At 48.8% G+C, this 19,981-nt stretch overlaps 1 protein-coding gene across 1 annotated transcript; it reads left to right on the plus strand.

Annotated features, from left to right (window-relative positions):
- Positions 1 to 812: 812 nt before the first annotated feature.
- Positions 813 to 7,578, plus strand: LOC142572691 (uncharacterized). Its single transcript, XM_075681988.1, has 9 exons — positions 813 to 930; positions 1,024 to 1,839; positions 2,345 to 2,457; positions 2,876 to 3,119; positions 5,439 to 5,594; positions 5,684 to 5,753; positions 6,071 to 6,117; positions 6,183 to 6,264; positions 7,125 to 7,578. Exons 1-9 carry the CDS (start codon positions 876 to 878, stop codon positions 7,360 to 7,362), a joined length of 1,821 nt encoding a protein of 606 aa, XP_075538103.1. The 5' UTR covers positions 813 to 875; the 3' UTR covers positions 7,363 to 7,578.
- The last annotated feature ends 12,403 nt before the right edge of the window (positions 7,579 to 19,981 follow it).

Consider the following 19,981-nt stretch of genomic DNA (forward strand, 5'->3'; position numbering starts at 1 on the left):
TGCCCTCACGCGAGAGCATTGGGGCGAGCGCTCAGGGAGCATTGACTTCCTCTTCACCCACTTGTGGCGGTTGCAGGAGAAGGCTCTGGCGCAGCTACAGGTGTACTGGTTAACGGTTCTATTCTGAATAGAATTACGCAGTGAAACAAGAAAGGTTGCCTAAATGGCCTCACTGCAACAAACATACGCATTCAGGTGCATTATTATATTATTTTCCCGCCGTGGTTGCTCAATGGCTATGGTGTTGGGCTGCTGAGCACTAGGTCGCGGGATCGAATCCCGGCCACGGCGGCCGCATTTAGATGGGGGCGAAATGCGAAAACGCCCGTGTACCTAGATTTAGGGGCACGTTAAAGAACCCCAGGTGGTCAAAATTTCCGGAGTCCTCCACTACGGCGTGCCTCATAATCAGAAAGTGGTTTTGGCACGTAAAACCCTATAATTTATTTTTTATTAAAGCGAAAAGCTTCTAAAAGCGTCCGGCTGTTCTCTAAACTGATATCATTGTCGATAGTTTCTGCCCCCGCCCTTCTTTTTTTTTTGTTATTGTCATTTGGGGAGGAGAGGGGGGGGGGGCTATAGTACTGTTCTTTAGCATAAAGCGAAACTCACCAATCGTGATCATTAGCACGGCTACGAAGAAAACAAGCGCAAACCTGCGATAGAAGTAGCAGATAAAGATGAACATGGAGTCGCAGGGTACGATAAAGTTTATCGACAAACATCAACCACGTGATCGCACTGACGTCGTGTTCGAAACTGCTATAAAATCCAACGCCGAAGAGTGGCGCACGTCAGAGTGGCAAGCGGCCGACAAGAAACACGACACGCGCGTTTATGCACCAGCGGTAAGCAACTACTCGAACGGCTCGGACATGTCTGTTCACCAATGCACTGCGACGCTTTGGCTGCTGCTGACTTTCCTCGGAGGTAGGCGTATTCGCTACGTTACCAAGCGTGTTACCACCTTTCCCGAGCGTTTCACTGTTGCTTTTATTCTTGTTTTTTTTTTTTAATTTCTAGCCATAACGTCCGGGAAGAATGCGTCATTAACCAGCCCTCCTGTTCGCAACGCAACGAAGGCTGCAGGCCCCAAACTTACCACCAGCTTCAGGGCTCCTTCGCGCTCCTATCCGGCCACTGCAACTGGCGCAGGCGTGACCGCGACTCCAACGGACGCTTCAAAAAGTAGCCAAGGCGCAAAACTTACCGCGCCCCCACTTGTGGTCACAACCGCGCCGCATACTGCCACTCGAGAGACTCAAGAGGCAGCGTCCGTGGAAACATTCGTGATGCCGTCAGTGGAAGGCCTGGTCAAGGGCGAAATTCGCTCGTCAATGGAGAGCGGGGCCGCTCCTGCCAGAGACGTCGCTATTCGCACACCCGCGCTGGCCTCTGCAGTCTCCTTCGCCAATGCCACGTCTGAACCAAGCACGACATCGGAGACGTACGCCACGTCAACAGCAGACTCTCTTGCGAACGTGACAGAACAAGGCTCTGCCGCAACGATGACTACGGCCGCTTCGACCTCCAGCACCGAGCCTGAACAGGAGGACGACATGACGTACCTCGCGAGCCTCTTCCCGGATCTTGACCTCTTGGACGATCCCATGCCACACGGCACTTCAACGCCCCCCTCGGTGCCAACGACGACCCCGGCCGCGGACGCGCCGACAATCCAAAAGCCGAGCGGATACAACATGAGCAGGGAGCGTTACTGCATCGCTGCCAGGTACTGCTACAAGGATCTCAACGAGCGCTGCGTTATGCGGCACATGAAGAGCGTGTGCGGGTGCGGCCGGGCCTTCTACAGGAACCCCGAAACACTGGTTTGCGAACGTAAGCTCTTTTGACTTCCACCGCACTTTAAGCTTTCACGTATGCAGCCTGGCAGTTTTTCGCCTTCGGCTCTCCTTTGCTCTCGCCTCTTGCTTCACTACAGTATCAATTTTGGATTTTACGACAGTCTGCTTCGACATTTCGTCTAGTTAAAGTACGCTTTCCTTCTAAATGCATACCCACACAATACGCTTGTCCTATTACCTGTACTCTAACTTGGGCGCGCAGGTATAGTGTTCATTTTCTGTGTAAGTGAAGCACACACAGAAAGCCGCTATGCCGCTTCCACTGTTCTCTGCTTGCGTCGGTGTTGTACATCCGCTGCACTCGGTCGCAAAGCTAGCTCACTTGTAGCTCCTTGCTTCATCCCTCAGCTCAGCCCGCTTAGCGTCTCTCCTGTACCCATCATCGCACTTCTCTCGCTCACGCCCTTTAAAACTTGACGCGTGTTCACGTCGGTCACTACCATTCGTCAACGTCTTTTTTATGTTGCCTCACCTCGCAGGGAAGCTGCCGCTGCTCGTCTCTCTCGAACTTCCCGAGCACTCGTACGTGCAGGAGGTCGCAGACAAGAAATCCCTCGAGTTCAAGGCTTACGAGTCGGCCGCGCAGCACCTGGTAAGGGAAGAGGCTGAGCCCTTGGCCTTCCCTCCTCTCGCCAGCTACGAGCCGGAGGACCAGGCCTTCCAGAAGTTTTACGAGACAGAGCCTGCTACCAACGCCACGGAAGTGACGACCGCTTTTGCGTTATCTAGCCAGGCTTCCTAAACAACTCTGTTCGTATTTTTTTTTTGTGCCGCATGTGGCAAGTTCCTAGAGCTGCCACTGTCAAGCGAAATAAACTATCTGGTTATTCACCACTTATTTGTTTCGTTGCTTGTTGCGCAATTCTTGTAGATGTTACCTTAACTTCTTTGTTTCAATGCCGAACTTCAGCTCACCTTTCTTCCTGGCAAGCTGACACTGAATTCTAGGATGGGAGGTTCCTCCGGAAAGACTCTTCTCAGCCCACTACACGCTTGCTATTCCTTCGCAGATTTGGCGTCTGGTGAAGAGTTCCAAACTACTCGCCAGCACCGTTATAGACATCGAGGTCACGGGCTTCCGTCCTGGGCTGATGGTGCGCAGTAGGCTTGTGGTCATGTCATCCCTGGTGCACAAGCTCGCCGGCAACGTGTCTGGGGCCGTGCACCGGGAGATTCAGACAGCCATCGAACGTCACAACTCCACCGGACTCTTCCTACAGACCGGAAACATGAGGACTGTGGCTGCTGACGTAGGCAAGTTTCCGTTCGTCGCGCCGAATGCGAATAGTGCGACCCTCTGAATTTGTGTTGGTCCTCGAACTTTCTTGGGCGCTACTAATCGTGTCTTCTGGTGTTGCGTAGTACCACTAAGGGGAATGTTCATATAGGCTACATCAGTGAATTAGGCTTCGTAAAGGGCAAAACTGCCCATCTTGCCTCGAGAGGAGCTTTGGTAAGACTAAGACTGTTGCCGATAATATCCTAAAGTTCTCCCAACAGTTCACCATGACATCATGAATTTTGAGTCTAGTTGTCTTTGATTGGAAACAGACTTCACTTGCAGACGGATGAATCGGCTAGCCATATACAGCTTCGCTGCAATGGCTAGCCGATTCATCTTACCGCGAGCGGAGTCTTGGTAAGCCGGAAGATACGTAAGAACGAGACTCCGAGCAGAAAACAGCGCTAAGTCTTCTCTTTCAGCCACCATATACTCTGCCACTATCGCGAAGCCCAAAAAAGCAACAAATTCAGTATGCGCAAGGGCACTGAATTGTAATCAATGAGATCGGAAGGCTAATATCCTTTGGAAGGAGTGAAATGGAGGGGAGGCTCATTGATTACAATTTATTGCTCCTGCGCATGCTGAATTTTTTTTTTGTTCTTCCCGATAGTGGCATAGTATGTATATGCTGACTGAAAGACACTTGGTTGTCAGTCAGCGCTGTGCCCCCTTGTCCCTCTCTTCGTCCTGTCGTTTAGCGCCGTTTTCTGCTCGCAGCCATGAACCAACCAGCTCAAATGTGTGCTCTTCAACACGACTGTCTTTAAGTTTCCACGCTCGCTCCTCTTGGCGTCAGATTGACAGCGTCTAACCGGGAATAAATTTATACATCAAGAACTTTCATTCATTGTATACTAAAGGAACCAGACTCGTAAACGGCCCAAACATGTCGTAATAAGCTGAAATCCATGACGCTGTATACCTACCGGGCCTGCGGTCTGAGTGCGGAATTCAAAAAGGGCGATTTTACCCTTTACTTTTTTTTCGCTGGTAACGAGCCTTTCTGCACCAAACAAATGCAAGTAATTCCTTGACAAAACTACTTGACCAGGCTAAGGTTAAGATTGCCCTCCAGTGTCCCTTAAGTCACTGGCAAAGCATCGGGGTAACTTTAGGAGCTTGCAGGACTGGTGTTTGTCCTGGCTAACAAAGTTCGTGGAAATCCATTGCTGCGCTACTATTTTTTGCAATATTGTTAATGAAAACGAGAATGCAGAAATACGCGAGAAAATCTACAACTGCTTCTGAGCATACAGTTCATGAGCAGATGACCTCAGTTCAGCGCACTTCCCAGCGAATGTGACCGACGTTGCGAATATTCTTGGTACTGAAGTGCGGTGGCCGTAGTCAGCCACTTACAACTGGGCATTAAGGAGAGAGATGGGGGATGCGTCACTGAAGCGTGGCGTATGGTTAGGCGGTCGCCACGGTGAAAGTACTCTCCCGCGTTTTCAGCTAGACGTACAGAAACAATACCGGGACGGTCATCTGGTTAACCTAAAGTTGCAGCAAATGTGGTAGTCTGCAGCTAATTATTCGCGAGTGGTTGTTTCTGTGCAGGTCGGACCTTGTGAGTCTTTATCAAGGTGACTAGCCACACAGCGACAACGCACCTCTTATAGACCGCATGTATTTTCGCATTAGACACCTGGTAACCTTTTCTGGCACGCAAACTTAGTCTCTCGTAAATGAGTCCTATGTTGAGCCCACTGGATTAAGAGCATGGAAGGATGAATGCCTAGAATAGTGGTGTACCTCGTTTACGTGTCTGAGGCGCCGTGCATCATCATTCTTCGCACGGTTAGCTAAAGAAAGTGCCTGTTGGCAAGTGTTGGCGAAACCGTCATTATCATTGACAAAAGTCAGATCAAAAACATATTTATAGCCGTGAGCGTCCGTAAAGAAAAAAGATTAATGACTGGTATCTACATCGTTACGTTCTTCATTCTATAAAATATTTCATTGCAACTGATTATTCCTCTTCAACGTGCACTGTACCGTGCTCAGCGATTCAAACGTGATATTCTGGGCGCATGGCTTCCGGTGCTTTTGGCGCCCCTTGCGGGCATTGGAGACACCGAGCTTATGCATTATGCTATACGACGAAGGCGCTCGTGACGCATTGCGACTGCATTTGACATTCCCCCTACCCTTGGTGATTACCCAGCCTTCAGCACCGGCCGCCATGCAATCCCGTTAGAACGTTTGAATCTCGCTGATCAGTGTCCGCGTGCGGTTCATGTTCAAGACTTGTGGTGGACCCAAGTGACCGGCGTCTCGTGTTGCAGCCGTGAACCCGTGCGAGGATCGCGATTCGAACTACTGCAGCCCTTACGCCATCTGCACGTACCGGAAGCACGACTATGGCATGAGCTGTCGCTGTCTCCCTGGATACGCGGACGTGTCTCCCGACACCGGGCACCATCCCGGAGAACTCTGCTTTTGTAAGTGACGCACGAGAAGTTCTTACTTGTGAGTGCCTGAGCGGTGTGTGGCAACAAATGTCTTGCACGTCATTTTACTCATCACGCAGCCATATGCGAGCCCGGTCACTGCCAGAACAACGGAACGTGCAAAAGCCTCTCCTTTGGAATAGAATGCGAGTGAGTTCAGCGCGCGCTTGTTCCTGTGACCACCTTGTGTCGGTTGAAAACAGTTTACGAAGTGAGGAGTGAAGCTCGCCGTTCATCGATATGCATGACGAGTTCTGTCTGTAGCTTTAATTGGAACGTGCGAATTCAAATTCCTCTAACGCGCCCCTTTCCGTATCGCGCTGTTATCCAGAGTCACCAAAAATGGAGAAATATCTAATAGATGCTCCTCCAGATAAATTATACCTGATCACCCATCTCGTACTTTAATTCATTTGCTGACAGTGTCTTAATACTTCAGGCTGTTTCTTTTTTTTTTCTATACATAGATGTCGAGACTGGTATATCGGAAATCGATGCCAATTCCAAATGAAGCGTAAGTCATGCTTGCGTACGAGGCTTCGCGACTCTCATTTAGTGACGGTGCCTGTTCTCTCGCAGAAATCATAATCATCGGGGTGGTTGTGGCAGCGGTGCTTCTCACGGTGGTCGGAGTTACATTTCACAAGTACTGGAGAAAAGGGTACGTTACAAGAGCTATACACAAAACGAGGCGCTATTCTGACGTATTCCAATGCATCTGGCGCGGCATCTTAAGTGACCACCGAATTAGAACATGCAAACGAGCAGCGCTTGCGCGTATCTTCGTTGCTTCGCCCCATCGTCTGGAACGTTCGTAAGATTCGCAAATATTGCCAGAGATTGTTCCAAACCATTGGAGGCTACGACTACAAACTGACGCAGATAGCTTACATAAGCACAAAGGGGTGCCTTACATAGGCACACCTTTGCTTTGCCAGGTTAGACTCGCAGACAAGGCTTGACAGTTTTAGATTAGCGGATGCAGGTGCCTTGTACTGCGCTTGCGTACGCAAATCGCTTCAGTCCCAGCGAAAACACAAGCAGTCCTTGGGTTCTCTGGTAAGCAAGCCGCTTCCGTCCCCTAATATCAACTCTACTGCTTCAAGTTTGCAGTACGAAGCGAGCTATTGAAGTAAAACTTCAGCAAACCTAGCGTAGAAAAACCCTCACAGACTCTCTAATAATTCATTTCCATCAATCTTCCTTGAACTAAAAGTAGCGTAACGGTAGGCCTGGAAGTCTCGTGGGAAAGCATTCTTGCTCAGAATTAAACGAACATGAGATACTTAAATCGCACACTCGCGTATTGAATAAGGTAATGTATAACGCAATCCTAAAAATCGTAAATAAGGCAGATGCAAGAAACTTTGGATTGCGCTCGGAAATTCCTACGGGCCTTCAGGGGGTTTATTTCCGCAGCGGGAACAGTTGTTCGCGCATTAAGTGAGACTATATACATACTATGCTTGCGTATAAATCTGTTGAAGTTGTTTACCTATGTCGATGCCTCCCACCGTTCAGGCGCCTCCAGAGTTGCAACAACCAGGTGTGCCGCATGTTGATCATGGAGCCTGCTAAGAGAAGCTCGGCCAAGAGGCACCTCGACCCCAAGCTGTCTGCTCGGCAACCACTTACCGGTGGCCCTCACCAGCGCGCATCAACCTGCGTCTCGCCCGGTAGCGCTAGCCTGCACTCTGCCTTCTCCAAGAGTCTCGAGGGCGCCCTGTCGCCGGTGGAGATATCCGTCATCTCCAAGTGAACACGAGACCATGTGCGCGCACTTCCAGGAGTGTACACGTGGACACTTCTTTTTAGATTTCTAACTTTTCCTCACATTTCTTTTAAAGCACGCGCCGCGGTTTTAAGGCACTAATGTAATTCGACCTGCGTCGGGCACTCCGACTTTGCACAAGGTCTCCTCTTTGGTTCTGCGCCTGTCATTGCGCAGCGAAATAAACTATGCAGATCTTACACGTTTAACACAGTGTTTGAATGAAACCTTATTGCGGTGGAGGATTGCTTGCTGCAGGTGGACTCAGCTATGCGAAAAAAGCTACCGGCAATTGCTGCGCCCGCGCTCAGCTTAAGTACTGTAGGGTCTGAAGTCCGTCACATATGGTAGCACAAAGGTATCCGATGGCGCAATGGAATACAAATGGCGAGGGCTGATTCGAGCCTACGCTCAAAAGGCTGGCGCAACATCGATTTCGTGTCGCCCTTCTATGAAACCCGCACGGTCCACCATTCCCTCACCAGCTTGAGAGGGGTTGCCACGAGCAGCCCCTCACGAGAAAGAACGATCGGCGCACTATTAAAGATTTAATAAGCCTAATACCTCTGTCACACGAGCACGCAAGAACTTTTACGTGAGCGGTCTTTTACCAAGCTGAAATAGTTTTTAATGTAGAGGTTTCGCGCAGCAAACACACGTCACCAACGATCTCTTTTTTTTTTTTAGTGTTTCCTTCCGGATACGCTACGGAAGGTGAGGCGCTAGCGTTTGAAACAATCGGCCAACATAAAGAGATGTATCTGGCATAAACCGAAAAATTCTTGTGTTGCACGTTTTCGAATTTAACAACGCCAGGTTAAGTACCGTTAATGTCTCGTCCGTGCGGCTCGCGTCTGTAAGCGTAATCACGTGGCATTACGTTCGACCTGCTTACGAGAGCACAGAAGAAAATGTGCATAACTGGGTTTACTACACCTGCAAGACATACAATTTTTCATGGTGAGCCTAGGCGACACAAAAATGCGCATTTTCTTACTTTCGTTTGATAACTACTGGCGCCCACTGGTTTCGAGGCTACTAGTTTTCGGCTGTAAAAGAGATCGACAAATTCCGCTTCCAGAAAAGACCGCTTATGAAAGAGATCGCTGATTGTCGTGTGCCTGCGGGCGAAACTCTCTTTCGGGGGAGCCTTTTTACTCGAGACTTTCGAGTGCCCGTGTGGCAGGGGTATAAAACGAACTGCAGAAAAACTAGGATGACGATTAAGCTTCGCCTTTAAAAGTGGTACGCGATAGCGTTATCAGGCCCTGTTGACGCCGACACCGCCTCTGCACTGAAGCTGGGATCGGCCCACCGATGGTGGGCAGATCCCGGCGTCAGTGCAGGGAAGAGCAATGGCTCATACTTTCATAAGCAAGAAAAACGAGGTTTGAGTTTCCGCATAACAAAATTGTTTTCTCGTATATTCAGATCGCGATCCGGCGTTATATCTGTAGGTTGCGTGTAATTCACACTCTGCGAATTTTCTGATCCCTTTTACATTGAGAAGTTCAATTAGTTCAGTAACGCATCTGCGCCACGCGGATGGCCTGTGCGGTTGTGGTTCGGGATGTGTTCTGACGGACAACGACGCGGACACCGGATTTTCTGCGACACGGGGCGCTTAACGCCATCGCATGAATGTTAACTGGCTCACCGACTACAGGCGCGAATAAACTATCCTTGGCCACGGCGGGCACTCGCCGCACGCATTTCCCACGGCAGTCCGCGGCAATCTCACGTAGAAGTCGATCGTTTGCTTACTTGTGAAGCGTTGACCACGAAGGCTTCATTTGCACGTGCATTTTGTCGCGTGACATATCGTCCGCTCTATTGCGCATGCTCGTAGGCTGGTCATGCAGCGGCGTTTCTACGGTGATAACATGGGTCAGCAACTGTCGAGAGTCCAGCGGTCACGACAAGCTGCATCACGGAGGAAATTGAAGAGAAAAAACATTTCGCTCTTGAATAGCCAGTGTTCTAAATGCCGATCGGTTGTTGCCGAAATAAGTTTAGGGCTCGCTGCTCGTACTCCAGCACGCCATTGGAATAGCGCACTCGTTTTATGGACACCGTACTATCCGTGCCAAACTTTGGATGCGAGTTTAACAAGCAGTATGTCCTCAGAGGTATGCGCTTGCCTCTACAGCTATGACAACGCTGTGCATGTGCGCTTTCTGTACGCAGTATTACTTCGTTTGCAGGGACGTCCCTGATCGCTTACGCTGCGATGATAGCAGGGAAAAAAGTTTTGTTTTTACGTGCCAAAACCACGATCTCATTGTGAGGCATGTCATAGTGGGGGACTCCGAAATGATTTTGACCAGCTGGGGTTCCTTAAAGTGCCCCCAATGCACGAGACACTGGCGTCTTTTTTTTTTTTTTTTTTTTTTTTTTTGCATTCGCCTCCACCGAAATGAGACCGCCGCGGCCGGGATTTGATCCCGTCACCTCATGCTTAACAGCGCAACGCTATAGCCACTAAGCCACCGCGGCGGGTAATAGCGGGAAATCGCGGGTTAATTTCCCACCACGACATTCTGATCCATATTGTGGAATGTCATAACATACAGACACCTTTCAGCGCGTGTTAAATAACACCTGGCGATAACAGGGCTAGCCCTTCCTCGTAGAACATACGCGGGTCTATCATCGAACAGAAAAAAAGGTTCGGCAATTGTTGCACGCTTGTAACACACGAAGGCGAAAGCCTCCTGCACATTTGGTAATACGCGGAATTATGCAATCGGGGTTAGACTTCTCTGTGAGACACATTGGTAATGCATTACAGTCGGGGCTAGACTTCCTTGTGAGACACATTGGTAATGCATTAAGTTATGCAACCGGGGCTAGACTTCTTTGCGAGACATATTGGTGATGCATTAAGTTATGCAATGGGGGCTAGACTTCTTGCAAGACATAACGAGCCGCAATGGGAAGTATACACGTGTGACGCCAAGGTGACCTCCTCACTGCGCGCCTCTTCCGCAGTGGCGTACTTGCGCGGCCGTCCTCGCGAGCAGCAAGTGCGTGAACGTTCCTCCATCGGTCGCCGCCGACAACCGCCGCCGTCGCCGCTCCGACTGTGACGTCAATGTGCAGAGCGCGCGCGCCCGCTTTTCTGCGCAACAACGCCTGGCGCAACAGCAATGACTAAACTTAAAACTCGGCAGACACTTACGACTGCTTGCGTGAGGGAATGCGAAAGCATTGTACCGTTTGTAGACCTCGGAAGGTATCAACGCGCTCATTTCGTACACTCGTGACGTGGCCCCACCTCGCCACGTGCGCCGCATAATGACGCACGGACTAGACGGCGAGATGGGTGCGACGTGACGTGTGCAATAAGACACCCACTAGAGACCCCTTTGGTAAGCCACAACCACGGAGCAGCCGCGGCTTTCGGGAAGCGTGCTCGTATCGCACCCAAACCAAATGTACCAACTTTTCTTATCAAAGCCACTAATTTACTTTATTTACAGGGACTTCCCTGAGAAATGTGACGTCAATCCCAGCATTTTTTACGTGTTTTCAGCATCGGCCATTTTTCGTCACGGTGCAGTTTCGTCAAGGGCGCCGCCAGCCCAAACAGCTTTCGCCTTAAGAATGTAGCTGGAGCCAAGTTTCGGCAAAGAGACTTGCCTTCATCATGACGGCAACTGCTGTCAGGGCTGCAGCGACATTCTTTGCTCGATCATCGCTCATCAAACCTCCTCTGTCAAGGTTACCGGAAAAAAAAATTGACAACCGTAGTTCGTCACCTTTTATCTTCGTTGCCGGTGTTACCGATTTATGCTGCTGAGACGGAACAAAGCGTTACTCGCCACTGATATATAGGAAGGGTGGGCATCTGCTATGTCAAGAATTCAGTGAGGATAACTCCACAAAGGATGGCGATGGGCGCGTATTGAAGCACAAGTATCTCATTTGTCATTAATGCATTCCTAGCCCATCAGCGCGACATCGCTAAAATTACAATCCGGTCTTTCCCCCCCTCGCCTACTGTCGCCGCCTCGCTTGCCTGTCGCTCTACCACAAGTTCTTTTTTCTGCGCCCTCCGTCACCCACCCTATATCGCACCGGCAGGGCGCATGTCCCGCCGCACAGGACATTCTCAGCAAGTCTCGCGTCCACGTGCGCTAACCACTACTTTTTCAACGTCCTTCTAGTTTCGAACTGCCGCAGACTGGAACGGCCTTCCAGAAGAGATTGTTGCCATCACTTGCCCGTCTTTATTAAGGCGAAAGACGAAGTCCGGCGTTATGGCACCAAATTTGTGTGGGACCAAAAAGGTAGCGCCAAAAAGGTGGCGCCAAAACTCTGACTATTGGTGGGATTCAAGCCCACGGCCGTTGGTGTTAATTAAGGCGAAGTTAATTAAAAGCGAGTTAATTAAGACACCCGAACTCGCGACCTTTGGTGTTAATTAGCACGAGGTGTAGGAGTTGTCGGATGATCTCGCCGCTGCCACCGTTTGTAAGGGTTGTAGGTCGTAGGGAGGAACTTTGGAGGGACAGGACTAGGCGAGCAGGGTTTATTTACAGATATTTTACATTAAAACATGAGAAACATTGCGACAGTCTAGCGCGACTCCCAAATGGAGCACGCAAGACGAAGCATACAGCATGCGAGCCCGAAGCTCCAAACACACTGCTTGTCGAGCACGAGCACACTGCTCACGAATGCGATCACGAGCACCCTCTAGCAGCCGACAATCAGCTGCTTATAAACACTCCGTTCTCCCTAGATCCCTAGGTGAGGGAAACGGCAGTTCACCGCCAATTCGTAGCGTCCAACGTCATCGAAGTTGACCCGCCTTTTTGAAGGAGGAGGGCTCACACACACACGTACGCACTTTGGATTCCCAGAACCCGAGTTGAGCGCGTCCTCGTAGCCAGGTGGTCATGCTTGACCCCAGCCGGCGCCTCTAAATTCCAGAGCTGGCTTTCTCCTGTAGTCGCCACGAGTGTCAGCAGACTGCGGAGAATCCTGGGCCCGAGGAAAACGTACCGCAAAGCACCCTTTTGTTAGGGAAGCTCTTCTTACTGCAGAGAGACCATGAAGACCCGGCAAATCAGCCAACAATACACAGGACGCCAAACGTGGCCAGCCCTGCTGCCGTTGCCGATTCTCCGAACGAGGCGCATGGTGGATTAACGCTGCCGTAGTCTCCAGTTCTCGGAAGGAAGTTCATGTTCGGTTAGCGCTGTCGTCCTCGCCGGTTCTCCGAAGGGCGCCACCACCGCGGGTCGATCGAAGCACGTGCAGCGGGCTTAAATAGCTTTGCAGAGCAGTACCCCTGCAGGCCGATCGTAACAGAGGTTAATTAATGCAAAGTTAATTGAAACATAATTAACTAAGGAAATCGAACCCATGACCTGTGGTGTTAAGGCGAAGGTAATTAGGGCAGAGTTAAGGTGGAGTTAATGACGAGACATATACATACCGAGAAAAATGTATTTTCTTCTATCTAAATATGCAAAACACATCAAGAATGATCATAATAAACAAAAAGAAAAAATATTTTGCTGAAATTTTTCAGCCATAGAGGGAAAACCCCAGGCAGGAAACTAGAAGTGGGCTTCACCCCAAACCACCTAAGGCTTCATTTTCAATTTTTATAGACAGCTTTCATCACATGTGAACCATAGGTGCACATCTTATTTGGTTTACATCACATGTGTGACAACACTGCAGCTGCATATGTTGCATCGGCCTGTCTCCTCTGAGCTTACTTGCACAAGACAGTGAGTCGCGTGCCAAACTTCTACTTCCTCGTCCAACGTTCCTGCTCTAAACCATCAAATGACGCTTGCTGCCTGTCATTCAGTCTTGGCCGAAAACATTTAGCTAGAAACTTCCTACTCAATACTTAAACTCGGCAAGAAAAAAAATTCTTTTTTTGGTATGTTGCCTGTAGGCAACACTCGTCAATAAAGGGTTAAAGCACTCGAACCCACGACCTTCGGTGGGAGAAAACAAGTAACAGGAAGTAACAACGCATTCTAATGAGAATGTCAAGTAATTTAATGAATGGCTCGTGAGCGCGCAGGCTTTCGCCTTCATCCTCTTTGGAGTATGCGGAGGTGACTGTCAACGTTTTCGCAACGTTTGACGGAACACCTTGAGCCTATCATTGTATAGTCAACTGTATTGTACAAATAACGGTATTTTCCTTCTTCTTCGTTTTTAAATTTGTATTAGCTAAGATGTTTCATTGTTATCTTTACCATGTTTATTATTAAACAGTGTATATCAATAGCTTACACTGCAATTTTGTATTGGTAACCACTCCTTATGTAATACTGGGTGATTAAGGTAATAAACTAACCTGAACTGGACGCGTTTGCTCGGTATATTTAAGAAATGACTGGTTGCTCTGAAAACCTCCAATTTTGTTATGTTTGAGCTCCCGCTTTTTGACGCAAGGGCATCGGTCATCATGATAAGTCACGTAGAGAACAAAAACTCGCTTGCTATACTATATTCAGTTTTCGACAGTTTCGTGCGCTGAAAAAAAAAAGACTGCATATCTAACGCATTTGGAGGAATACACGTTACGCGAAGCTTTGTTGAAACATTTCAGCCAAATGCAATGCAGCAAGACACACGACGCCTATAATATTGGTGTAGTTGTAAGTACGCGAAAAGCACGCAGGGAACTGTTCACCTTCTCTCATCGCAGCAGTTTTCTGTCGTTTGTAATCACGGTAACGCGCGTAACTGTTCGTATTCTGCACCCAAGCGTCCACGTGGCGACACTTGGGCGTTTTTAAATCTCTTAGCTGTAGAACACCTGTTTCGCCTGCGGGAGGTTGTGGGTTCGGTTCCCACTGCCGCCGGGCCCCCACGGGTTCATATGGGCGCAAGTGTACCCCGGCCTGGCGTTCGGCTTCCTTCAGGGGCGATGCACTTGGAAAAGCAGCCTGCGCCCTGAATTCCTGTCGAAACTCTCGTAAGCACAAAAGTTAAGCGTTTCTAAATCCAAAACTTACAATTTTAGAGAAGCCTGCAGACTTCAACGATACCTCCGATTGTGAATCCGTTTAATGTGACAGCAGTGGGCTCTCGCAATGAACACCGCCATCTCCTCAAGGACTATAGGCTACTACTTTGCGATGCACACTAGTATATGTTGTCCCCTGCGCTACAGGTATTGCAGTGCTGCGGCCTCCGAAATATGCGCCCAGTCGCCGCCACTCTCGGAGGCTGCGTGACGTGTAATACCGTGTACAAATTTCCGCGGCTGTATGAGCTCGATCCCTAGTGACGCTGATGGGCTCGTCATACGTCGATGCCGAGGATAACGAGACGAAGTAGGTAGCCTTATGACGACGAAGACATAATGGAAAGGACAGACACAGCAAACACAGTTTGGAACCTTTCAGAGGTGTCGCAGTAATTATCTACTACATTACTTCAGCTTTCCTGCAATAAAATGAAGTACTTTATATTTTTTATCTCGTGCTGTACTGTATTTCCCTTGCACACTTTCTTCTGCACGCTTCTGTTTGCTGTTTCCTAGCGCAAGCTTGCATCAAGATTCGATTTGGGCACGCTACAAATATCTATTGCGGGTGGGTGAATCACGATATTTCCAAGTTGAATCGAATACCAATATTAGAGAAAATTTGTCCTGCGTATAGAATCGAATATCGAATATTTTCTCATTTCTGAAGCGACGTCAAATACTACGCTTTCCTGGAGTCCGCTCGACAGTAATCGGGTTTACATACACTGGCACATGTATGGATAACAATTTTGAAGTCCGGGCAACTGAGAAGCTCGCAAATGATAAACAGCTGATTTAAATTATCTGGAACACCATGACAATGACGGTGATGAAAGAAGGGGACGACATGTTACCAGATGCAAGCAAAGGGCTGTGTTCGCCGAAGTATGGAGGCGTGATAATACAGCGCCGCACAATAGTCTGAAGGGAATGCAAATATGTTGAGACTGGACTAACATAAATCGGAACAAAATCATGTATAGCCCATCTAAAATCCAGCCACTCTTTTTGAATGACTGGAAATTATTGAGCAGGCCTTCTCTGACCTGTGAACTCGCTTAGCAACTGGTGCCCCGGCGCAACAACCGCCGCTGCACTGCTGCGGACTCATTCTGAACAGCCCTCACGTCTCTCGCTGTCTCCCTCGAGACTACAATAAGCGTTTCTATCCCCTTGTATACTCGAAAGAAACTAATATTCTACAACTTCGAATAGTGAGTTCTCGAATTGAATACGAATCGAACAGCGCGGACTATTCAATCCGTAGTCGAAATTTACCATTTTAGCCCACCTCTGCCATTAATATTTGCAATATCCGTTAAGCAATACAAAAGGAATAAATACATAAAGTGGTTTTTAACGCTGTACGGCCAATAAAACGAAAAAGAAAAAGGTAACGCTGTTATTGTGAAGTAAACAACTATTTTGAGAGAGCAAACAAGGCTCTATTACTGCTTTAAGATCAGCTTTATTAGAGCTTCTTTAATAGGCAAACATGCAAACATGATCGAAAGCGCATACCACAAATTTCTCGCGCATTACAGTTTTTATTTATTCTTTCTGTAAAGGGTGCACCTCCGCAAGCACTTCAACGTAGCGGTGAAGCAACTCATGTAGCACGCCATTGGAGAATTATTTTTCGCGTTGAAAGAAAGAAAGAAAGAAAGAAAGAAAGAAAGAAAGAAAGAAAGAAAGAAAGAAAGAAAGAAAGAAAGAAAGAAAGAAAGAAAGAAAGGTGCAAGTGGCCCACGCTATTCAGCACGCGATGATATTATCAAATGCTCCTGCCAAGTCCCTATGTTGTTAAATTTGCCGCCGTTGTTCCCGCAACACGATACGTTTAAACTTCTTAGTCTTTCTTTTTCTTCTCCGTGTGATCGGAACGGACGCATTCACTGTAACGAACCGATTGTGAAGGCTGCAATAATTAAGCGCAGCTTTTCGCATATATGCCACTGGTACTTCAAAGCAATAAATTCTGAATAGTTTAGATTCGTGCCCGCCATATTCACGCAACTGTAGCTAAGGTGCAAAGGCATGCCTTACAAAAGTTCTCACATTTGACCTGACCCAAGGCGAAGTCTTTGTTGTGATTGCGAGAAAGTAAGCCTCGTAGGTCGATTCGAGGCGCAACGTTTTGTGTTTTCCTTCCCGGCGTGACGGGCGCAGTCTTCGTAATGCGTTTCGCTCTCTAAAGACGAGCCGTGCGCCAAGGGTAGCGTGCGTCCGTCCCCTTTTACTCACGCGAGCCCGAATGTGAAATGCCGCGACTGATAAGAACAGTGCGACAACAAACAATGAGGTATCGAACTACGGCTCCGCGAGAGTAGTGTCTTTCCTTGATTTGTTTCTTGAACAAACAGTCCCGTGAAATCGATAACGGGCGTTTGCTTAAATATATGTATGTGTACCCCGCACGCCTTGGGCAGCAGTCCGTGGAAAGCTGGCACTCGCACCCTGTTTATGCCAAACGTGTAAAGCAGTATACTAAAGCTTGGAACGGTTGTGCTGCAAAGTGTCGACCTCATCAGTAGATGGCTTACGTTTGCGACCTTGTTCTAGCGCTTGCTTTTACGGCAGCTGTAGGAAATATCGCGAAAATACAGCCGCCATGGAGGAACATATTGAAAGACCCCGCGTTTAGCCGGTTCGTCGGCCAGCTCTCGTTCAACGCTGCGCCGGTGGACATAGGCGTCTCCCCTTCGTGCGCCATGGAGCACGACGGAATACTCCAGGACGTCAGAGATTTCGTGAAGCGGCTTGATTCTACATCTCGTTTATTCACCATTAGAAACGGTTTCTGTAAAACCGAACGGTACTGCTTCGAGCCCTACATATTTGCTCAAAAGACGGTGGTCATTTTCTGCGGCCGGCGTTGGATGGATGTGGCCAACACCTTCGTGCGCCGGTACAGCCATCACGTGGTAATCTTCTCGGACGAATTCTACGCGAGTGCGTCCAGGTACCGCCACCAGACAACGATATCCATGGGTTTCGAAGGCGGCGCCTACTACAACGTTAGCTTCAGCAAAGACAACCACACTATTCTCACCATGGGACTCGAGACGGAGTGCCTGTCTTGTGAAACCAGCGCCGTGCATGCTGGTGAACCGCTAATGATCACCAGACAAGTTCCGCTCCGAGGGCGCGAGCTTAGGCTCTACTGCCTGCGCCCGTACATCTGCGAGCATCCGACGTTCGCGCTTCTGCTTGACGCGCTCGGCCACAAGGAAACAAACGTGACCACGGTCCCGATAGACGCGGCCAGCGAAAACAAGCGTCACCTGGCCGAGGCATTCTTCATGCACAGCGCCAGCGCGCTGGTTCACAACCCAATACCCGAGATAAGGAATGCGGTTCGCGTGCCGGAAGTAGTGGTTCCCGTCTACTACGACTCGTTCGCCTACTCGATATTCGTGAGACGACGCCATCCACTGCCCAAGCAGGTCGTGCTTTTCCTGCCGTTCACGTGGCGTGTATGGGCGTACCTGGCAACCGGCATGGCGCTCTGCGCCATCACTCTGAAGCTCATCTCGTGGGCGTATCTAAGGCGGAGCGGACGGCCCAACGTTGACAGCGGCGGAGACGTGGCGTTCATCTTCATATCCTTACTGCTGCAGCAGGCCTGCAGGCTTCCGGATGTCGTGAGCAAGCCCACGGCCGCGAGGCTGGTCTTAGGCCTCTGGGCACTGCTCGCGGTGGTGTTGGGCACGGCTTTCAGGGCGTCCCTCACGTCTCTACTGCGAGACGTTCCGCTGGAAGGCCGGCCGATGGAGTTCACCAACGAGCAAGACGTACGTCGCCAAGGTTACCGCTGTTGCCGACTGACGTACGCCGGGGACAACATCGCGTTCAGCCTCGGCAACTTTATCCCCGTAAAACGCAAGCGCAGCGATTGCATATCGCCGGACGACCAGGTCCAACACATGGACTCTACAGACGTGTATCTGCTGCACTCGCCCAGTATCAAGAGCCACGAAGGTTACGTAAAGCAGCTCTACCAGAATGACTACGCACCGCTGCCACAGACGATGTCACCTTACTTGACTGGGCCGTCGCTCAGGTCGAATTCGCGCTACAGAGAAGCTATCACGGCCACCATAGTCCAAGCATTCGAGTCCGGACTATTTCGAAGAGAACTGGAACTTGACCGGTACGTGAAGAGCTATCAGGCCGCCCGGAATGAACAGTCTGGAGAAACTACGGACCAGACGTTGAAGTTTGGTGACCTAAATGGATGTCTGCTGATCGGTGCTTACGGACTGACATCAGCTACATTGTGTTTAGTTGCAGAGGTGGCGTTGAGAAGGATGGCAATATCTTAGCATGCCCAGATGAACAAAAGTTAGTCGAACGCCCACACAGGTCGAGGAACCAGCACACTTCGAATAACTGTCCTCAGAGATGGGTGCATTTGTGCTTGTTGTTTACAATGATGATGATGATGGTGGGGATGAATACATCTTGCTGAAAGTGTATTTTCTTTCCAAATGACCAGGAAGCTCGTTATTCAGACGAAAGATCATAGTGTTGAAAACACAGTCTGCCACACACCGTAATGGTGTTACGAATGTTAACTTAAGAGTTGTGTTTAACATGGCAAGTCTAAGGCAACGTTGAGCGGTTTCGTGAGATCTAAAATATTTCCGACCAACTCAATATCATAGACGCTTAAGGACTTTTACGTCACCACGCATAGCCCCATACAACTGCAGTGAGGCTTCGAGCACACCAGAATAACTTTCAAGTAAGCGACGCGGGGGAGAAATTTTTTCCCATCTATATACAGTTTCCCAAAAGAGCCATGCTTCGCGGCCGAATGAGGGCATATATATATATATATATATATATATATATATATATATATATATATATATATATATATATATATATATATACATATTCGAAATTCGGTTTTTCAGTTTCAGTTTATTATTTGTTCATAACAATTGGTTACAAGAAATGGTATACAGACAAGGGTCCCAAAGTCAGAGACTGCTCTCCGGAAGAAATTTGCAGTTTCGCCCGAAAGGCCAAGCATTGCTAGCGATAGGAAAATATCAGACAGTTACAAGAAGTAATGCTCGTAGATTTAACGCCTGTGTAAATTAATAATAATAATATTTGGGGTTTTACGTGCCAAAACCACTTTCTGATTATGAGGCACGCCGTAGTGGAGGACTCCGGAAATTTTGACCACCTGGGGTTCTTTAACGTGCACCTAAATCTAAGCACACGGGTATTTTCGCATTTCGCCCCCATCGAAATGCGGCCGCCGTGGCCGGGATTCGATCCCGCGACCTCGTGCTCAGCAGCCCAACACCATAGCCACTGAGCAACCACGGCGGGTCCTGTGTAAATTGGAGTAAACATTCGCTTACTTATAAATTAGAAAGCACGGTGCCACGCTCACTCATATGCATTAATATGTGTTTTTCTAAACTTGTGCTTTGATTGATGTTATGGCAATTATGCTATTGATATTTTAAGTGTAATTTTTCTTTGCCGTGAATACTTTTAGAACGTCGATTAGGTTGTTTTGGGAAAGATTCTGCTTGCTCACATGCTGTTGACTCTGAAAGAAGCTGTTTTAAT

This window comes from Dermacentor variabilis, chromosome 2 (assembly GCF_050947875.1).
Source record: "Dermacentor variabilis isolate Ectoservices chromosome 2, ASM5094787v1, whole genome shotgun sequence".
In the NCBI taxonomy this organism is placed as follows: Eukaryota; Metazoa; Arthropoda; class Arachnida; order Ixodida; family Ixodidae; genus Dermacentor; species Dermacentor variabilis.

Excerpts from the sequence above, each read along its gene's own strand:
- LOC142572691 (XM_075681988.1), top strand. The coding sequence starts at position 876 with ATGTCTGTTCACCAATGCACTGCGACGCTTTGGCTGCTGCTGACTTTC. Across the intron at positions 1,840-2,344 it reads CGAAACACTGGTTTGCGAAC|GGAAGCTGCCGCTGCTCGTC; the intron begins GTAAGCTCTTTT and ends CTCACCTCGCAG. Across the intron at positions 2,458-2,875 it reads AGTCGGCCGCGCAGCACCTG|ATTTGGCGTCTGGTGAAGAG; the intron begins GTAAGGGAAGAG and ends ATTCCTTCGCAG.